Source organism: Lampetra fluviatilis, chromosome 61 (assembly GCF_964198595.1).
Source record: "Lampetra fluviatilis chromosome 61, kcLamFluv1.1, whole genome shotgun sequence".
Classification (NCBI taxonomy): Eukaryota; Metazoa; Chordata; class Hyperoartia; order Petromyzontiformes; family Petromyzontidae; genus Lampetra; species Lampetra fluviatilis.
Window position 1 is genome coordinate 7527388 of NC_136335.1, and position 17293 is coordinate 7544680.

At 51.5% G+C, this 17293-nt stretch overlaps 1 protein-coding gene across 1 annotated transcript in view; it reads left to right on the forward strand.

The window, feature by feature from the left end:
- The window catches only part of LOC144951194 (phosphatidylserine lipase ABHD16A-like), a 48405-nt gene that overhangs the window by 20092 nt on the left and 11020 nt on the right, over nucleotides 1-17293 (forward strand). Inside the window, exons 11-16 of the mRNA XM_078881337.1 lie at nucleotides 491-540; nucleotides 1609-1732; nucleotides 3594-3698; nucleotides 6611-6674; nucleotides 7768-7824; nucleotides 13959-14018. Coding sequence (XP_078737463.1) covers nucleotides 491-540; nucleotides 1609-1732; nucleotides 3594-3698; nucleotides 6611-6674; nucleotides 7768-7824; nucleotides 13959-14018 — 460 coding nt within the window. The remainder of the gene's footprint in view (nucleotides 1-490; nucleotides 541-1608; nucleotides 1733-3593; nucleotides 3699-6610; nucleotides 6675-7767; nucleotides 7825-13958; nucleotides 14019-17293) is intronic.

Here is a 17293-nt window from a genome sequence, read left to right on the forward strand (position 1 = left end):
ATCCGTAAAGATTCTAATCCTGAAACGTAACGGAAACAGTTCAAAACGGCCCTAGGCCAGTAGTGGAAATTAAAATGAAACTAATATTGTACCAGGCAAGGCCCACTGAGTTATATAGCTCTTTTTCAGAAGCGAACTTGCCACATGTAATAACAGCTCAACGAAGCGGCTTACCACGTGGAAAAGTATAGCAGCCAAATACTCTAAATGCACGTTAATTCTCAATGTGGAAGGGAAAAACCGGATTACCTGGAGTAAAATCCACACGCCCACGGGGAGAGAGAGAGACAAGAGAACACTCAGACTCCAAATAGGGCCGGGCCCGAACCCACGACCTCCTGTATACCAGGCGAGGGAGTTAACATCTCTGAGCCACCGTGGCGCCCCCACTTTCATTCATACGGCAGGGACGAGTCATCCTGTAGCAACAAAACCGCTGCTGTTGGTGTTGGTGTCAGCCCATGTGGAGGATCCCCTCTTTGTTTTGCAGCCGGATACTCCGTGCTGGGGTGGAACCACCCCGGATTCGCAGGCAGCACGGTGAGCCGAGCAGTCCCCCTGAACTCCCACCCCTCTTGACTCCACACACCCCTCTGTCCCCTTTTCCCGTCTCAGCATCCTCGTAGTAGTGATGGTGGTGGCGGCGGTGGTGGCGGTGGTGGTGGCGGTGATGGTGGGTGTGCTAATGTAGATGGTGGGGAGCGCTGGCGTAGTGATTAGCGCGCTGCGCTATGAACCCGGCGACCCAGGTTTTATTCTCGCTCAAGGCCAACATCAGTGACGAATATCTGAACTGGGCCCGGGCTTCCCCCAGATCGATGCAGCCAGAAATGAGCACCTGGTGCGATGTGTAAACATCGTCACTTGGGAGACAAAGGCGGCCGGGTGTGGTGTTGGCCACCCTCCCTCTCGCGTGTCCTGCCGGCCTTCATAGGTGTCGTTAGTGATACTCACTAACAGGACTGTTACAGGCTATACGGGGGATATTTGTCGTTGGTGGTGTTGGTGGTGGTGGCGGCGATGGTGTTGGTGGTGGTGTTGGTGGTGGTGTTGGTACTGGTGGTGGTGCTGGTGGTGGTGTTGGTGGTGATGGTGGTTTTAGGGGTGTTAGTGGTGCTCCTGGTGGTGGGTGCTGTTGGTGGTGGTGCTGCTGGTGTTGTTGGTGGTGGTGATGATGTTGGTGGTAGTGATGATGATGATGGTGGCGGCGGCGGCGGTGGCCGTGGTGGTGACGGTGGTGTGGGTGCTGCTGTTGGTGTTGCTGCTGGCGGTAGCGGTGGTGTTGGTGGCGGTGGTGTTAGCGGTGGTGTTAGCGGTGCTGGTGGTGGTGTTAGTGGTGCTGGTGGTGGTGTCAGTGGCGGTTGTGTTAGTGGCGCTGGTAGTCCTAGTGGTGTTGCTGGCCTGGCACAGGGGCCGTGGGGATGTCACCGTCACTTAGTGGCGAATGGCGGGTATTGGTATTGGTGGTGTTGCTGGCGGTAATGATAGTGGCGTTAGTGGTGCTGGTGGTGTTGGTGGCGGTGTTGATTGTGGTGTTAGTGGTTCTGGTGGTGTTAGTGCTGGTGGTGATGGTCTCATGCGGTGGTGTTGCCACGTGGCGCGGTGTAGGGCGTTCCGTTCCCGCAGGCCGAAGCCAACGCAATGGACGTGGTGATGCAGTACGCGACGGAGCGCCTCGGCTTCCAGCCAACACAGATCGTACTCTACGCCTGGTCCATCGGAGGCTTCCCTGGTCAGCACACAGACGCACATACGCACAGACACATACACACAGACCGACAAAGATTCCCCGTATAGCCTTAACAGACTTGTGGGGCAAGTGCTAGCGAAGGCTGGCGCGGCACACGAGAGGGGGTAGGTGGCCAGCACCACGCCCGGCCGCCTTTGTCTCCCCAGAGGCAATATTTTTGCACATTGCATCAGGTACTCATTTGAGGCTGAATCGATCTAGAGGAGGCCCAGGAACCGGTTCAGATAATCGTCACTCGTGTTGGCCTTGAGCGGGAATCGATCTCGGGTCCCCAGGTTCGTTGCGCAGCGCGCAAACCGCTACACTACCTCTCCCTGGTCAGCACAGACACGCACACACAGACATGTACACAAAGACACACAGACACACAAACACACAGACACACATACCAATACTAATACAGTAAGTCCCTAGTTTGCGGAAGACCCGACTTACGGAAATCCAACCTTACGGAAATGCTCCCATGAATCCTGAAATGTCAATTTGCGGAAATGTTTGGATTAGTTATGGAAGTGAAAATCGTGCAGTGCGGTGAGGAATACCGCGCAGCGAAGCGTAAGGCGGGCCAGCATCTTTCCCAATGCGGTGGTGTATAGCCACTCTGCATTGCATAATTTTTTGTTTTCTACGCTTATAATTACATTTTTTTCCCATATTTTTATTGCTATTTTTCTTAATTTTAAGTTTATTTCATTAGTTATTCACTTTATGTACTTTATTTGACACTTCGATTGCTTATGGTCTCAGCTAACAGAGATTGGAGAAGTCTAGGCCTAGCCTAATGCACAGTAAACAAACATTCGGAAGCGACTGCTTTCTGTTAACAGTTAATATAAAAATGTTTTGTGGTATTCATAAACCATTTGATACAGTACATGTTCCATTAGTTTAATTATGGGTAGTGTTAGGGTGATATTCGATTAAATTAAATAATCGTAGGAAGTGCAGAGCGTATAGTACAGTGATACGATACAGTACGAGATAGCAACAGCGCAATATGGTACTGAGAGAAAGCCAACGAGTAACTGGGTAGGGGAGGCACAAATATTTCTGGCTATGAGATTTCATCTTGATTTTGGGGGAAAAATTGTTCAATGTCCTACATACGGAAAATTCGGGTTACGGATCGTTCTCGGGAACCCGCAACACTGCCGTAGCTTGGGGACTACCTGTGACGTCACCACGACGCCTGTGCCAGGCCAGGTGCGCTTTGAGGCCATGTGAAGTGTCGAAGGCTTGCTGACAGAAGGTCACGGGACAGACGCGGGTTCCGTGGGTTCGCTGACTGAGATGACTGGCAGATGCACCAGCTGTACACTCTTTTGTGCCAACTTTTTGTATTTTAAGCCACCCGACGCACAGACAGACAGACAGACACACACACAGACAGACACACACAGACAAAGATCCCCCAGTACAGTCATAGTACCTTTATTAATGTTATTTTAATCCGTTCCACGAAACCTGCCATTTACCAAATTGACTGTTAATTGAATATATGCACACACATAAGCACACAGAAGCACACATAAGCACACAGAAGCACACACAAGCATACAGATGCACACACACAAGCATACAGAAGCACACACACAAGCACACACACAACCACACAGACGCGCACACATACACACACAGACGCACACATACGCACACACACTCACAAGCAAACATAAGCACACACAAGTACACATACTCACACAGACACGCGCACACGTATGTATAGACACAGACGCGCACAAATGCCGTGCCAGCCTTCGTAGGCGCCGCAGCTCGCTGCTGAAGGCTCCACGGGGGATCTTTGTCTTTGCTGTGCCCACCACCACCCCCCTCTCCTCTGCAGCCACCTGGGCAGCCATGTCTTACCCAGAAGTCAGTGGGCTTGTGCTGGATGCCTCGTTTGATGACATCGTGCCCCTGGCCACCAAGGTCATGCCCAGCAGCTGGGGTGAGTCTCCGCACCTCACAACACCTCGTCACACCTCGTCACACCTCGTCACAGCTCCCAGTACCTCGTCACACCTCTCAGTACCTCATCACACCACGTCACACCTCGTCACAGCTCCCAGTACCTCGTCACACCTCGTCACACCTCGTGACAACCTCGTCACACCTCACAGTACCTCATCACACCACGTCACACCTCGTCACAGCTCCCAGTACCTCGTCACACCTCGTCACACCTCGTGACAACCTCGTCACACCTCACAGTACCTCATCACACCACGTCACACCTCGTCACACCTCACAGTACCTCGTCACACCTCGTCACACCTTGTCACAGCTCGTCACACCTCGTCACAGCTCCCAGTACCTCGTCACACCTCGTCACACCTCGTCACACCTCACAGTACCTCATCACACCACGTCACACCTCGTCACACCTCACAGTACCTCGTCACACCTCGTCACACCTTGTCACAGCTCGTCACACCTCGTCACACCTCACAGTACCTCGTCACACCTCGTCACACCTCGTCACAGCTCCCAGTACCTCGTCACAGCTCCCAGTACCTCGTCACACCTCGTCACACCTCCCAGTACCTCGTCACACCTCGTCACACCTCGTCACAGCTCTCAGTACCTCGTCACAGCTCCCAGTACCTCGTCACACCTCGTCACAGCTCCCAGTACCTCGTCACAGCTCACAGTACCTCGTCACACCTCGTCACAGCTCCCAGTACCTCGTCACACCTCGTCACAGCTCCCAGTACCTCGTCACACCTCGTCGCATCTCGTCACAGCTCACAGTACCTCGTCTGATATTTGCTTACCTCATCGCACCTTTAAAAAATAAAAGCATCTCTTACCGCATCTACTCACATCCACTGTTACGTCATGACCTGTGTGTGGGTGTTAGTGTGTGAGTGTGTGAATGTGTGGGTGTTAGTGTGTGAGTGTGTGAATGTGTGGGTATTAGTGTGTGAGTGTGTGAATGTGTGGGTGTTAGTGTGAGTGAATGTGTGGGTGTTAGTGTGTGAGCGTGTGTGGGTTTGAGTGTGTGAATGTGAGTGTGTGAGTGTGAGCGTGTGTGGGTGAATGTGGGTGAGAGTGTGTGGGTGTGAGTGTGTGAATGTGAGCGTGTGAGTGTGAGCATGTGTGGGTGAGAGTGTGTGTGAGCGTGTGTGGGTGTGAGTGTGAGCGTGTGTGTGTGAATATGGGTGTTAGTGTGTGAGTCTGAGCGTGTGTGGGTGTGTGAGTGTATGTGTATGAGTGTGAGCGTGTGTGGGTGAATGTGTGAGTGTGAGCGTGTGTAGGTGTTAGTGTGTGAATGTGTAGGTGTTAGTGTGTGAGCGTGTGTGGGTGTGGGTGTGTGAATGTGAGCATGTGTGTGTGAGCGTGTGTGGGTGTGAGCGTGTGTGGGTGTGAGTGGGTGTGAGCGTGTGTGGGCGTGAGTGTCATTGTGAGCGTGTGTTGGTGTTAGTGTGTGTGTAGGTGTGAGTGTGAGCAGGTGTGGGTGTTAGTGTGTGAACGTGTGTGGGTGTGAGTGTGTGTGGGTGTGAGTGTGTGAATGTGAGCGTGTGTGGGTGTTAGTGTGTGATTGTGAGCGTGTGTGAATGTGAGCGTGTGTGTGAGCGTGAGCGTGTGTGGGTGAATGTGGGTGAGAGTGTGTGTGAGCATGTGTGAGTGTGAGCGTGTGTGGGTGTGAGTGTGAGCGTGTGTGTGTGAATGTGGGTGTTAGTGTGTGAGTGTGAGCGTGTGTGGGTGTGAGTGTGTGAGTGTGAGCGTGTGTGGGTGAATGTGTAAAGGTGTGAGCGTGAGCGTGTGTAGGTGTTAGTGTGTGAATGTATAGGTGTTAGTGTGTGAGCGTGTGTGGGTGTGTGAATGTGAGCATGTGTGTGTGAGTGTGAGCGTGTGTGGGTGAATGTGGGCGAGTGTGAGCGTGTGTGGGTGTGAGTGTGTGAGCGTGTGTGTGTGTGAGCGTGTGTGGGTGAATGTGTGAGTGTGAGCGTGAGCGTGTGTAGGTGTTAGTGTGTGAATGTGTAGGTGTTAGTGTGTGAGCGTGTGTGGGTGTGTGAATGTGAGCATGTGTGTGTGAGCGTGTGTGGGTGAATGTGGGTGAGTGTGAGTGTGAGCTTGTGTGGGTGTAAGTGTGTGAGTGTGAGCGTGTGTGTGTGAGTCTGAGCGTGTGTGGGTGTGAGTGTGTGAATGTGAGCGTGTGAGTGTGAGCATGTGTGGGTGAATGTGGGTGAGAGTGTGTGTGAGCGTGTGTGAGCGTGAGTGTGAGCGTGTGTGTGTGAATGTGGGTGTTAGTGTGTGAGTGTGAGCGTGTGTGGGTGTTAGTGTGTGAGTATGAGTGTGTGAATGTGAGCGTGTTATTGTGTGATTGTGAGCGAGTGTGTGTGGGGAGCAGGTTCGATTCCCGCTCCCGGCCAAAACCAGTGACGATTATCTGAACTGGTCCTGGGCCTCCTCTAGGTCGACTCAGCCTCAAATGAGTACCTGATGCAATGTGTAAACACCGACGCTCGGGAGACAAAGTCGGCCGGGCGTGGTGCTGGCCACCCATCCCCTCGTGTGCTGTGCCGACCTTCATAGGTGCTACTCGCTAACAGCACTTGCCCCAACAGTCGGAAGTCTGCCCACTTCAGCATTTGTTTCTTGCTGTGGTTGTCCCACCTGATGACGGACGCTTGTGTTGCGCCCGAAACGTCGTGATTTATTATTTTATTTCTATTATTATTCTTTTATTAATATTATTTCTTTTTACCTACGTGACTTTACCGAAAAAACCTAAGAGTATGAATCCTTGCAGTCACGAAAGCTTCAAATCTAGAATGTATGTGTACCCCTGTGTTGGTGTAAGTGATTATTGGTGGTGGTGTTGCTGCTGCGTGTGTGCGTCCGTGCGTGTGCCAGGCTCGTTGGTGGTGCGCACCGTCCGTGACTACCTGAACCTCAACAACGCAGATCAGCTGTGCAGGTAGCCATGTCCCTATCACACCGTGGCTCTCGTGCAGCCGTTGAGCGACAGCGGCAGGCAGGGCTGTGCATGCTCTACACACGAGCAAGCTGTTGTGTTCTTAGCATGAACAGCTTGACAGCCGTAGTAGCATGTGTGGACGTGTGCCGTTGCCGGCCTTCATAGGTGCTACTCGCAAACAGCACTTGCCCCCAACAGTGTTAAGGCTCTACGGGGGGTCTTTGTGTTTGTGTTTTTGCACGTGTGTACACGTCTGTGCACGTGTGTGCACGTGTGTTATGTGTATATACACACACACTCACGGACATACACACATACTTATACGAAGACACATACACACGTGTGCACATGTACATACGCGCACGACCGTACACACGTATGTATGTATGTACGTACGTGTGTGTACACGTTCATATGTTATTCTCTCACATTAACATAGCCACTTCTGTGCCCTCGTCGAGAAGGCCGCTCTCCTTGTATCTTACAGTTACATGCTAATTTCTCACATTAACATCACTAGCCCCAGCCACTTCTTTATGACCGTTGGGCTACACCCATTTCAAACCTTTCAAAACAGTCTACCTCAGCAGCAGACCACGCTTTCCCACCTGATGATGGACACTTGTGTTGCGCCCGAAACGTCGTGATTTATTTAATTTTATACCTACGTGACTTCACCGAAAGAACCAAAGAGTATGTTCATATGTGTATGTATGTGTAGATGTGTATGTATGTGTAGATGTGTATGTATGTGTAGATGTGTATGTATGTGTAGATGTGTATGTATGTGTAGATGTGTATGTATGTGTAGATGTGTATGTATGTGTAGATGTGTATGTATGTGTAGATGTGTATGTATGTGTATATGTGTATGTATGTGTATATGTGCGTTGCGAACCCGGCGACATGAGTTCAGTTCCCCCTCACGGCCAACACCGGCGATGATTATCTGAACTGATCCTGGGCCTCCTGGGCCTCCCCTCGGTCAACTCAGCCTTGCTGACAACACTTGCCCTTGTCTCTATGTTGTCTTTGCCTTCGCCGTATTGGGACATGTCCCCACATGACCCCGGGTGTCCCCGCGTGTCCCCAGGTACCCGGGCCCCGTGATTCTCATTCGGAGAACGCGTGACGAGATCATCTCCACCACGTGAGTGACTTCCTCACGCTCACCGCACTGACTCTCGCCACAATCACCTCTCGCTCACCCCCACATCTCACTCACCCCCACCTCTCACTCACCCTCACCTCACACTCACCTCTCACTCACCCTCACCTCTCACTCACCCCCACATCTCTTTCTGCGTAAAGGTCCTGAGCGACTAGTTAACAATCGCGTCATTCGAGCTGTTGCTGCTGCTTGTAAAAATAAGGAAGCGGCATGCAGTGGCTCACGATCGCTGTCATCTATTGACCGCTGTTGGAAATCTTTTGCCAGCTTTCTGGTCTGATAGGCTGCGTGGATCAACTTTGCTACATCACCTGTGGTGACCTGAACTGTCCCGGACCGTGCCGGTTCTCGTGGCAAAATCAACGGAGATCTCGCACCGAGATTATCGTACAATCACAGTTTAACCCCGCAGCAACGTTAGCTGTGCGGCATGTCGCTCGGGAAATATACCGGATCACGCTTATTCTGTAACCATGACCTACGTTGTTAATGAAGACGTAGGGTATTGCAGATCGCAGCCTCTTGACGTGTGAAGTGGCAATAACCATTACAGTCGTCTGGCATATTACGTGCGTTTACGTAACGCGATTTAAGAAACGGCGCGTTAGATTAACTGACACTTATTTTTGTTACGCGCACACTATTATTGAAATAACGCGCTCCAGCGCGTTGGTTCACGGTGTTACGGAATGTGCTGCGAGCTCATCCGTTAGTCGGGGCAGCAAAGTTGAACAGCTCTGCTGCCTGAGGTGCAGCAGCAGTACGGCAACCACCACAAGCGCGGGCAGCATCAGCGTCTCCTTCTCGCTCGCCATTCTGAAGATCTTGTCCGTTTGAACTTTGTCTTGTGCACACATTTGCCTACCAATGTCTGGTAAGGTTCTCACTGCGTAAAATACCTTTGTGTTTGACTTTATTTTTGTATTTTGTTTCTTTAAATAGGCTGCTACTATCTGTAATACGCATATGCTAGTATAAATATAATATATGTTACTCTAACCAGTGAAATATGTAAACGTAAGAATGAGGTTCGATAGCGTGCTCTCCCTAACCTCAACCACTTCCTTTATTTCTTATGGGAAAATGTTTTCTTAATTAAGGCTATTACGAGTTATGCGCCGTTTTTCAAGAACACAACCCCCGCTTAAAACGAGAGGTAGCCGTACTCGCCCACCCTTCACAACGATATCGTGCAGAGGCTGGAAACGACCGGACCACGATGCTTTCCGTCAGAAGTTCCGGTCATCATCGGCATGTCGAAAACCTGCATCCAACGGTCGATTCGTTTGCAGCTCAATGAGCAAATGGCATCGCCGCTGTTCTTGATGGACACGTGCCTCATCCGAACAACAAGCGCGAAGAAAAGGGGAAAGTGCGCAGAAACCGGCTGTCACCGGAGTCGATGGCTGCGAAGCAGACATGGGGAGGAGGCTGGGAGCGTCTTTGGAAGAAAACTGGTTTTGAAACTGTCCAAAAACTCGCTTGCAGAGCTGCCTGCAGATCTGCCAACCGACTCATTATTGAGTCTCGCAGATCGTTCTATGCTCTGCAAGTCAATGAGTCGGCTCACAACCCCAGTGCTCTGTGGTGCGTCGTGAAAGTTCTGCTGCACTCCAACCACCCATCAACTAGTCAACTGATCTGTGCATAGCACTTGACACGTTTTTTTTCCAATAAAATAGTAACGATCAATACGGCAGTTTCTAACTTGAAGGCATCACATTCTCATGGTCTGATCAACCTGGAGTTTGATCAACCTGGAACCAATGCAAAACTCGAGACCCTGATACCAACTTCGGTGGCAGAGGTGTCTGTTCATCGCACGGCTGCCAAATAAGACATCATCACTCGACTACATCGATTCTCAAATCATGCTCGGACGTGCTTGCGTCGCCGATTGTCCACCTGGCAAATATTTTATTCAGTGAGGGGCTGTTTCCCACACTGGTTCAAAATGGTGCAGGTAATACCACGGCTACCTCGCAAACTATCGCCCGATCTCAAACCTGAGTACGATTTCAAAGGTCATAGAGCGCCTGTGTCTGAAGCGGTTACTTCCATACGTCGCTGCGATGGGCAGATTCAACCCATTGCAGTCGGCGTACTGGAAGTTCACGCCACTGAGACAGCTCTACTAAAGACCACTGATGACATCTGCAAGATTATGGATGACCGGTGCACCACAGCGTTGATTGGCCCACGACACCATCGACCATGAAATACTCATCAGGCAGCCGAGGTCAAGGTTCGGTGTATCGGGTACGGCACTGTGGTGGGTTGAGTCATGCCTACGTGGTCGATCACAGTTCGGCAAGCTGGGCAATAAACAGTCATCGCCTACGCCGTGCCTAGTTGGAGTGCCACAGGGTTCCATCCTCGGGCCATTCCTGTTTTCAACAAACGTCTCTCCGATCGCCCATGTCATCTCATCGCATGACATCAAGTGCCATCAATATGCTGATGATACAAACTTGTACACCACGGTGAAGTCAAAGTTAGATATATAGAGCCTCGGTAACCTCGAATATTACACGCGACCGGTGCACGTGCGGTTTACACGAAAGGTTTCCAGGCATGCTGCTCGCCAACAGCACTTTGCCCCAACATTCTCTTTTAGCGATTCTGCAATCTATGTGTGTGTCTGAATGTGTAGTGGGGAATGGTAGTGTAGCTGTTAGCGTGCTGCGCTGCGAACCCGGCGACCCACGGCCGGGTGTGGTGCTGGCCACCGCACATTGCCGGCCTTCATGGGTGCTGCTCGCCAACAGCACTTGCCCGGACAGTCCGTCAAGGCTACACGGGGGATCTTTGTCTTTTGGTGGCGCAGTGATGAGCGCACTCCACTACGAACCCAGCAACTTGAGTTCGATTCCAGCACACGCCCAACACCGGTGACGATTATCTGAATCGGTCCTGGGCCTCCCCTAGGTCGACTCGGCCTCAAAAAAGAGTACCTGGTGCGGTGTGTAGTAAACATCGCCATTGGGGAGACAAAGGTGGCCGGGCATGGTGCTGCTGGCCACCCACCCCCTCGTGTGCCGTGACGACCTTCGTAGATGCTCGTTAACAGCACTTGGCCAGAGGTGCTCGCTAACAGCACCTGCCCCAACAATCTGTTCAGGCTATACGGGGGACATTTGTCTTTGTGAATGTGTATGTATCTTCCAGTTTGTTTAGGTCTGTGTGTGTTTGTATACGTGTGCATCAGTGCGTGGCTAATTGTGTGTGCATGCATGTGTAAGATTGTGTGTTTAAATGTGCGTCCGTGCAATTGTCCGTGTGTGGGCCTGTGCGTGTGTGTGTCATCGGCCTATGTAGAGGAGGAGGCTCATGAAGGATGCTGCTGGGCAGTTGGAGGCAGTCACCCTCCAGCAACAGCGGAAGGCAGAGGAGCGATGCTCACAACAACGAGCAGAGCACCAGGCGGATAAAACACAAAGTTGGCAAAGTAGGCACTGGCGGAGCCAGTGGGGTGTGGGGTGGCACGTGCCCCCTCAATGATCCGATCGAAATCGTCACCGGTGGTGGCCGTGAGCGGGAATCGAACTCAGGTCGCCGGGTTCGTAGTGCAGCGTAGCGCTACCCGCTACACTACAATGCGTTACGCTTCCACATGACAGATGTGACGTCACAGCTCACTTGCCGTGCAAAAAAATATGCATTATTGAGCTCCCCCCCCAAAAAAAACACAAAAGTGTATTTTTATCATTTTTGCCTGGTGTACAGTGGAAAATTTCAAGTTTGTTGCATGTCGGGAAGTACGCTAAACATTTTGAACAGACACACATAATCACAAATTACCCTTTTATATATATAGAGATAAATCGGCATTTTACAACCCCAACTGCCACTGTGTAGCATATTATTACGTGCCAGGGACTCTATGAGATGATAGGACAATAGCCTGAGTCCATAATTGGCAATAAGTAACGGCAAAGCGGTTATAAGCGACTCAGAATTGTGCGCAGTTGCGTTTACAGCACACGACTTCCCTGAAGGCAAATACCTTCAGCGAGCGCAATGCCGATCACACACGGTTCGAATTTGACCCTCGATCGATGGCTGAGCCATCGCCGCACACTTGTCGAATAAAAAGCAAGGGGCAAGTCCTTACTTACTCACAACTCCTATCATTTGTCATTGCTGGAGGGGTTGCCCCCCCTACCTGAAAATCCTTTCTCCGCCATTGACAGTAGGGGGCACAGGTGGTGCATCAGCCAGTCATCTCAGTCAGTCAACCCATGGCACCTGGGGGTCTATCCTGTTAACTGATAGTGGGACTTTGACACTTCACGTGGCCTCAAAGTGCACAAAACTTGGCACAGGTGCCGTGGTGACATCACCGCCACTTAATGGTGAATAGCGGAGCGGTAGTGTAGCGGCTAGTATGCTCCGCTACGAACCCGGCGACCCGAATTCGATTCTCGCTCATGGCCAGCACAAGTGACGATTTTTTTAATCAGTCCTGGGTCTCCCTTAGGTTGACTCGGCCTTAATTAAGTACCCAGTGCGATGTCTAGTAAACGTCGCCACAAAGGGAGACAAAGGTGGCCAGGCGTGGTGCTGGCCACACCACCCCCTCGTGTGGCGTGTCAATCTTCATAGGTGCTGCTCGCTAACTGCACTTGCCCCAACATCCTGGTAAAGGCTATATGGGCGATCTTTGTTTTTGCGGCTTTTAAAATGAATTGGGGCTCATCTCCCATTCTCAGTCTTGAATCATTGGTGGAAATTCCACATCCCTATGGCGGGGACAAGTCTATCCATAGGACAACTGCTGTTTGATCTGCCGCAAAGTGGTACCCATTTTATCAACGCCAAAAGGATGATGGGGCGGAGCCAAACCTCAACCTGCATTTGAACTCGCGACATTCTCATTGCGAGCCGCTCACTTTGCAACTGGGTGGCCGCGCGTGCGTGAGGGGTCACCCGCACCGGTGACGATTATCTGAAACGGTCCTGGGCCCTCCCCTAGGTCGACTCGGCCTCATGTTGAGTACCTGGTGCGGTGTGTAGTAAACATCGCCACTGGGGAGACAAAGGCGGTTGGGCGTGGTGCTGGCCACCCACCCTCTTGTGTGCCAAAGTGCCGGCCTTCATAGGTTCTACTCGCTAACAGCACTTGTCCCAACAGTCTGTTAAGGCTACACGGGGGATCGTTGTCTTTAGTACGTACAGTGTAGGTTACGCGCCACTGCCCGTCCATTCATGTGCAAAGCAGTGTGGCATTCTCACGTGAACAGCCGCCAATGCATTCCTTCCCCCACCGCCTTCGCAACCACCACCTCCCAGAGGCTGCCTGGTCTATAACTGATTACCTACAACACCCCCTCTGGGGGAACCACCGGCCACGCCACGCAGCTGCGGTTCGATTCCCGCCTGGGGGGAGGTTTGCGCTCGCCCTCCTGTTCTGCGGGAATGTGTGCGAGGGGGCGAGCAGTGGGTGGGGTGCTGGGAGTGATGGCGCAGCGATTAGCGCACTGCTGCTCCAAACCACTCTCTATGTTGACTCAGCCTTAGAGTATGGTGTTTAAACAGCACTGGGGAGACAAAGGCGGCTGGGTATGGTGCTGGCCACCCCACCCCCTTGGTTGCTGTGCCGGCCTTAATAGGTGCTCGCTAACAGCACTTTCCCCAACAGCCTGTTGAAGGTTACATGGGTGACCTTTGTCTGAGTGACAGTGAGTGGAGGTTGCATGTTCTCTGCTCCTGTTTTACAGAGTGAGTGAGTGGAGGTTGTATGTCTCTGCCCCTGTTCTACAGAGTGAGTGAGTGGAGTGTGTGTGATCTCCCCCTGTTCTACAGAGTGAGTGAGTGGAGGTTGTATGTCTCTGCTCCTGTTCTACAGAGCTACAGAGTGAGTGAGTGGAGGTTGCATGTTCTCTGCTCCTGTTCTACAGAGTGAGTGAGTGGAGGTTGTATGTTCTCTGCCCCTGTTCTACAGAGTGAGTGAGTGGAGGTTGTATGTCTCTGCCCCTGTTCTACAGAGTGAGTGAGTGGAGGTTGCATGTTCTCTCCTCATGCTACCCACCAATGCTCGACATTGCTCACCGACTTGGTGCTAAGGGCTTGTCGGTTTTTGTCTCCCTGCCCCCCTCCTCCCTCTGGCACAGCCCCGAGGATCCGTCCACCAACCGTGGAAATGAGTTACTCCGCCAGCTTCTCAAGCACCGGTGCGTGAGGCCACGGGGGGCATGCGGGGCACTCTGACACAAAACACACAACACACAACAACAAAAGCAGCCACTGTTTTGCTAATAAGTGGCGGTAATGTCTCCACAGCGCTTGTGCTAGGCTAGATGCACTTTTAAGCCATGTGAAGTGCCGAAAGCTCAGTGGCAGGAGGTTACGGGACCGAGCCAGCTGGTGCCATGGGTTGACTGACTGTGAATGAGATGACTGGCAGATGCACCACCTGTGCCCCCTACTGTGACAACTCGCTGCGTTTTAGCCACCTGGCGCTCCGCTTGTTGTGAGCGTTGCTTCTCTGTTCTCCGTTGTTGTTGGTGGAGGGCGACTGCCTCCAACTGCCCAGTTACGTCCTTCTCAACGAAGGTTGATTTTGACAAGGCTGGTTCCAGTCATCGGCAAGTCAACTCTGCTGCACATCCTCACCGCATCATTCCATCTCTTCTCCAGTCCTTGTCATGTCCATTTAGCACCCTCTATCTGGCCAAACAGAAGCTACTTGGGCATCCGGTGGCTGGGCGTGTAGGCTACATGACCCAGCCAACGCAGTCTTGTCTCCTGGAGGAGCTCGCCAATGGGATGGTGGCGAGATGTGAACTACCTCGCCTGGTATACAAGAGGTCGTGAGTTCGATCCCGAGTCTGACAACCTGTTTAGAGTTTGCATTTTCTCCCCGTGGTCGTGTGGACTTTTCTCCGGGGCCTCTGGTATTTCCCTCCGCATTTAGAAATGCATTTAGAGTTTTTAGCTGCTTTACATTTCCACGTAATAAGCCACTTCGTTGAGCTATCATTTGTGAAAGGCAGGGCGTAACTGTGGCCAAGAAGACCCGGAGCTTCATGTGGTACGACAGACCAAGTAGTTTCCATACAGTCTTATGCAGCTGATGAAAAGATAATGCCGCTCGATTGATTCGGAGTGAGACCTCTGCTATCAAACCGGAGCTGGTCACAAGCACACTGCCCAGGTATGGAAACTCCTCCACTCTCTCCACAACCGCCCCATCACTCATGGTTTTTGGAGTGTGTGATGGCATACCAAACCCAGGCAGGTGTTTCGCTTTTGTGGGACTGATAGTAACGTCCCCCCACCTCTTAGTGGCATGCTCCAGGTTCAATAAAAGAGTTTCCAACTTCTCAGTGGGCAGCAATTATCAGATTATCAGCGTACATAACATGTTTGACCAAATAGAGAGCCATCCCTCCATCGCACCCGGGCATCGATCAGCCTCCCATTGTATCTGTTCCAAATGGAGATTCCTCCAGTACAGCCATGGAAGGCTTCTCGAACTGCGTGGTCAAAACGATGTTAAATAATGTGGGAGCCAGAGGATATCTCTCTCGCACCCAAAGGTGAACGAGGAATGGCTCCGAATCCTGGCCAAGCAGCTTTACCCGGGCTTGCTTACCACCATCATAAAGGCCCACAATGCTTGTGAGCAGAGAGGGTCAGTGACCCCAAAAGCATGAAGAATAACCCAGAGCCCTGGCCTATTGATGGTATCATAGGCATTGACCAGGTCAATAAAGCAGATATATAGGTCCTGTTGAAATACTCTACACGTCTGGCAAAAAGGGGATATTGAATAATCTTTTCCAGGACCTTGTATGGCCTCCCGCTGGAGGGAATCCTGCACACAAATGCCACCTTTGCCGGATTTCATACTTTGGATCGCTCTCCATGCTTGCTAAATAGATGGCACATCAGCCAGCCACTCACAGGAGTTGGCTGCTTCCTCCAATATTTGAGGGATATCCCCTCCCCCTAAAATGAGGACACAGCGACATGGGGACACACAGAGAAGTAGAGACACAGGGACATGAAGACACTGGGACGTGGAGACACACAGAAATGGGAACGCACACGCAAGTGAGGACACACTCAGACATGGGGTAAGAGGGACATGGGGACGCAGACACATTGCGACTCACTGAGACATGGGGACACAGGGACATAGGGACATGCGGATACACGGACATGGCGACGCACTGAGAAGTGGGGACATGGGGACACAGTCAAGGGGACACAATGACATGCATAAAAGTGGGGACACAGACCTCGGGACAGAGGAAAATGGGGACATACTGAGACATGGGGACACAGGAAAATGGGGACAGAGGGACATGGGGACAGAGGGACCTGGGGACAGAGGGACCAGAGGAAACAGAGACATGGGGACACACTGCGATATTGGGAGACACTGAGACATCGAGAGACAGGGACGTGGGGACACACTGAGACACGGGGGGACACACGGAAGAGATGCCCAGCGAAGCGTGAGACATCACAGTGCGAACCCGCGAGCGTGAACATTCGGCTGCCGCGTCACCGCCTGCAGCCCGCTCTCCCGTCCGTTCAATTAGCGCAGCCCGCCCCATCGAGCGCCGCTAATTGGGAGCGATGGCCACCGGCAGCGCCGCACCCCACCGGGGACAAAGAGGGCGCTTGTGGCGGCCCGTGGGAGGGACGGTGGTGCAGGGAGGGTTCAGCGTGGCCGTGGCCGGGATCCCCCGAGCCAGTTCTGCCCGTGATTCTTAGCTAGCTGCAAGCGCTCGGCGCCGAGTGTGGGTTTTTAAATGTTTACTATACTAGGAACGGCTTTGACGACGACGACATCATGAGAGATCAGGTTGCCAGAAATACGTGGCCACTGCTTGAGGACATATTGGCACTGCAAGACAGAGAGAGGAAAGTGTCAACAACGAAATGTGCAGTGGACACCGCCGCCTACTACTACAGGGCTACCTGCCCCATGGATCATGATGCTGATGCACTACACTACTATACACTACACTATATACTACACTATTATACACTACATTACACACTACGTTATACACTACGCTATACACTACACTATTATACACTACATTACACACTACACTGTACACTACACTACGTTATACACTACGCTATACACTACACTATTATACACTACATTACACACTACACTGTACACTACACTACGTTATATACTACGCTATACACTACACTATTATACACTACATTACACACTACGCTATACACTACACTATTATACACTACACTATTATACACTACATTACACACTACGCTATACACTAAGCTGTACACTACACTATTATACACTACACACTACACTGTACACTACACTACTATACATTACATTACACACTACACTATACACTACACTATTATACACTACATTACACACTACGCTGTAAACTACACTATTATACACTACATTACACACTACGCTATACACTACACTATTATACAC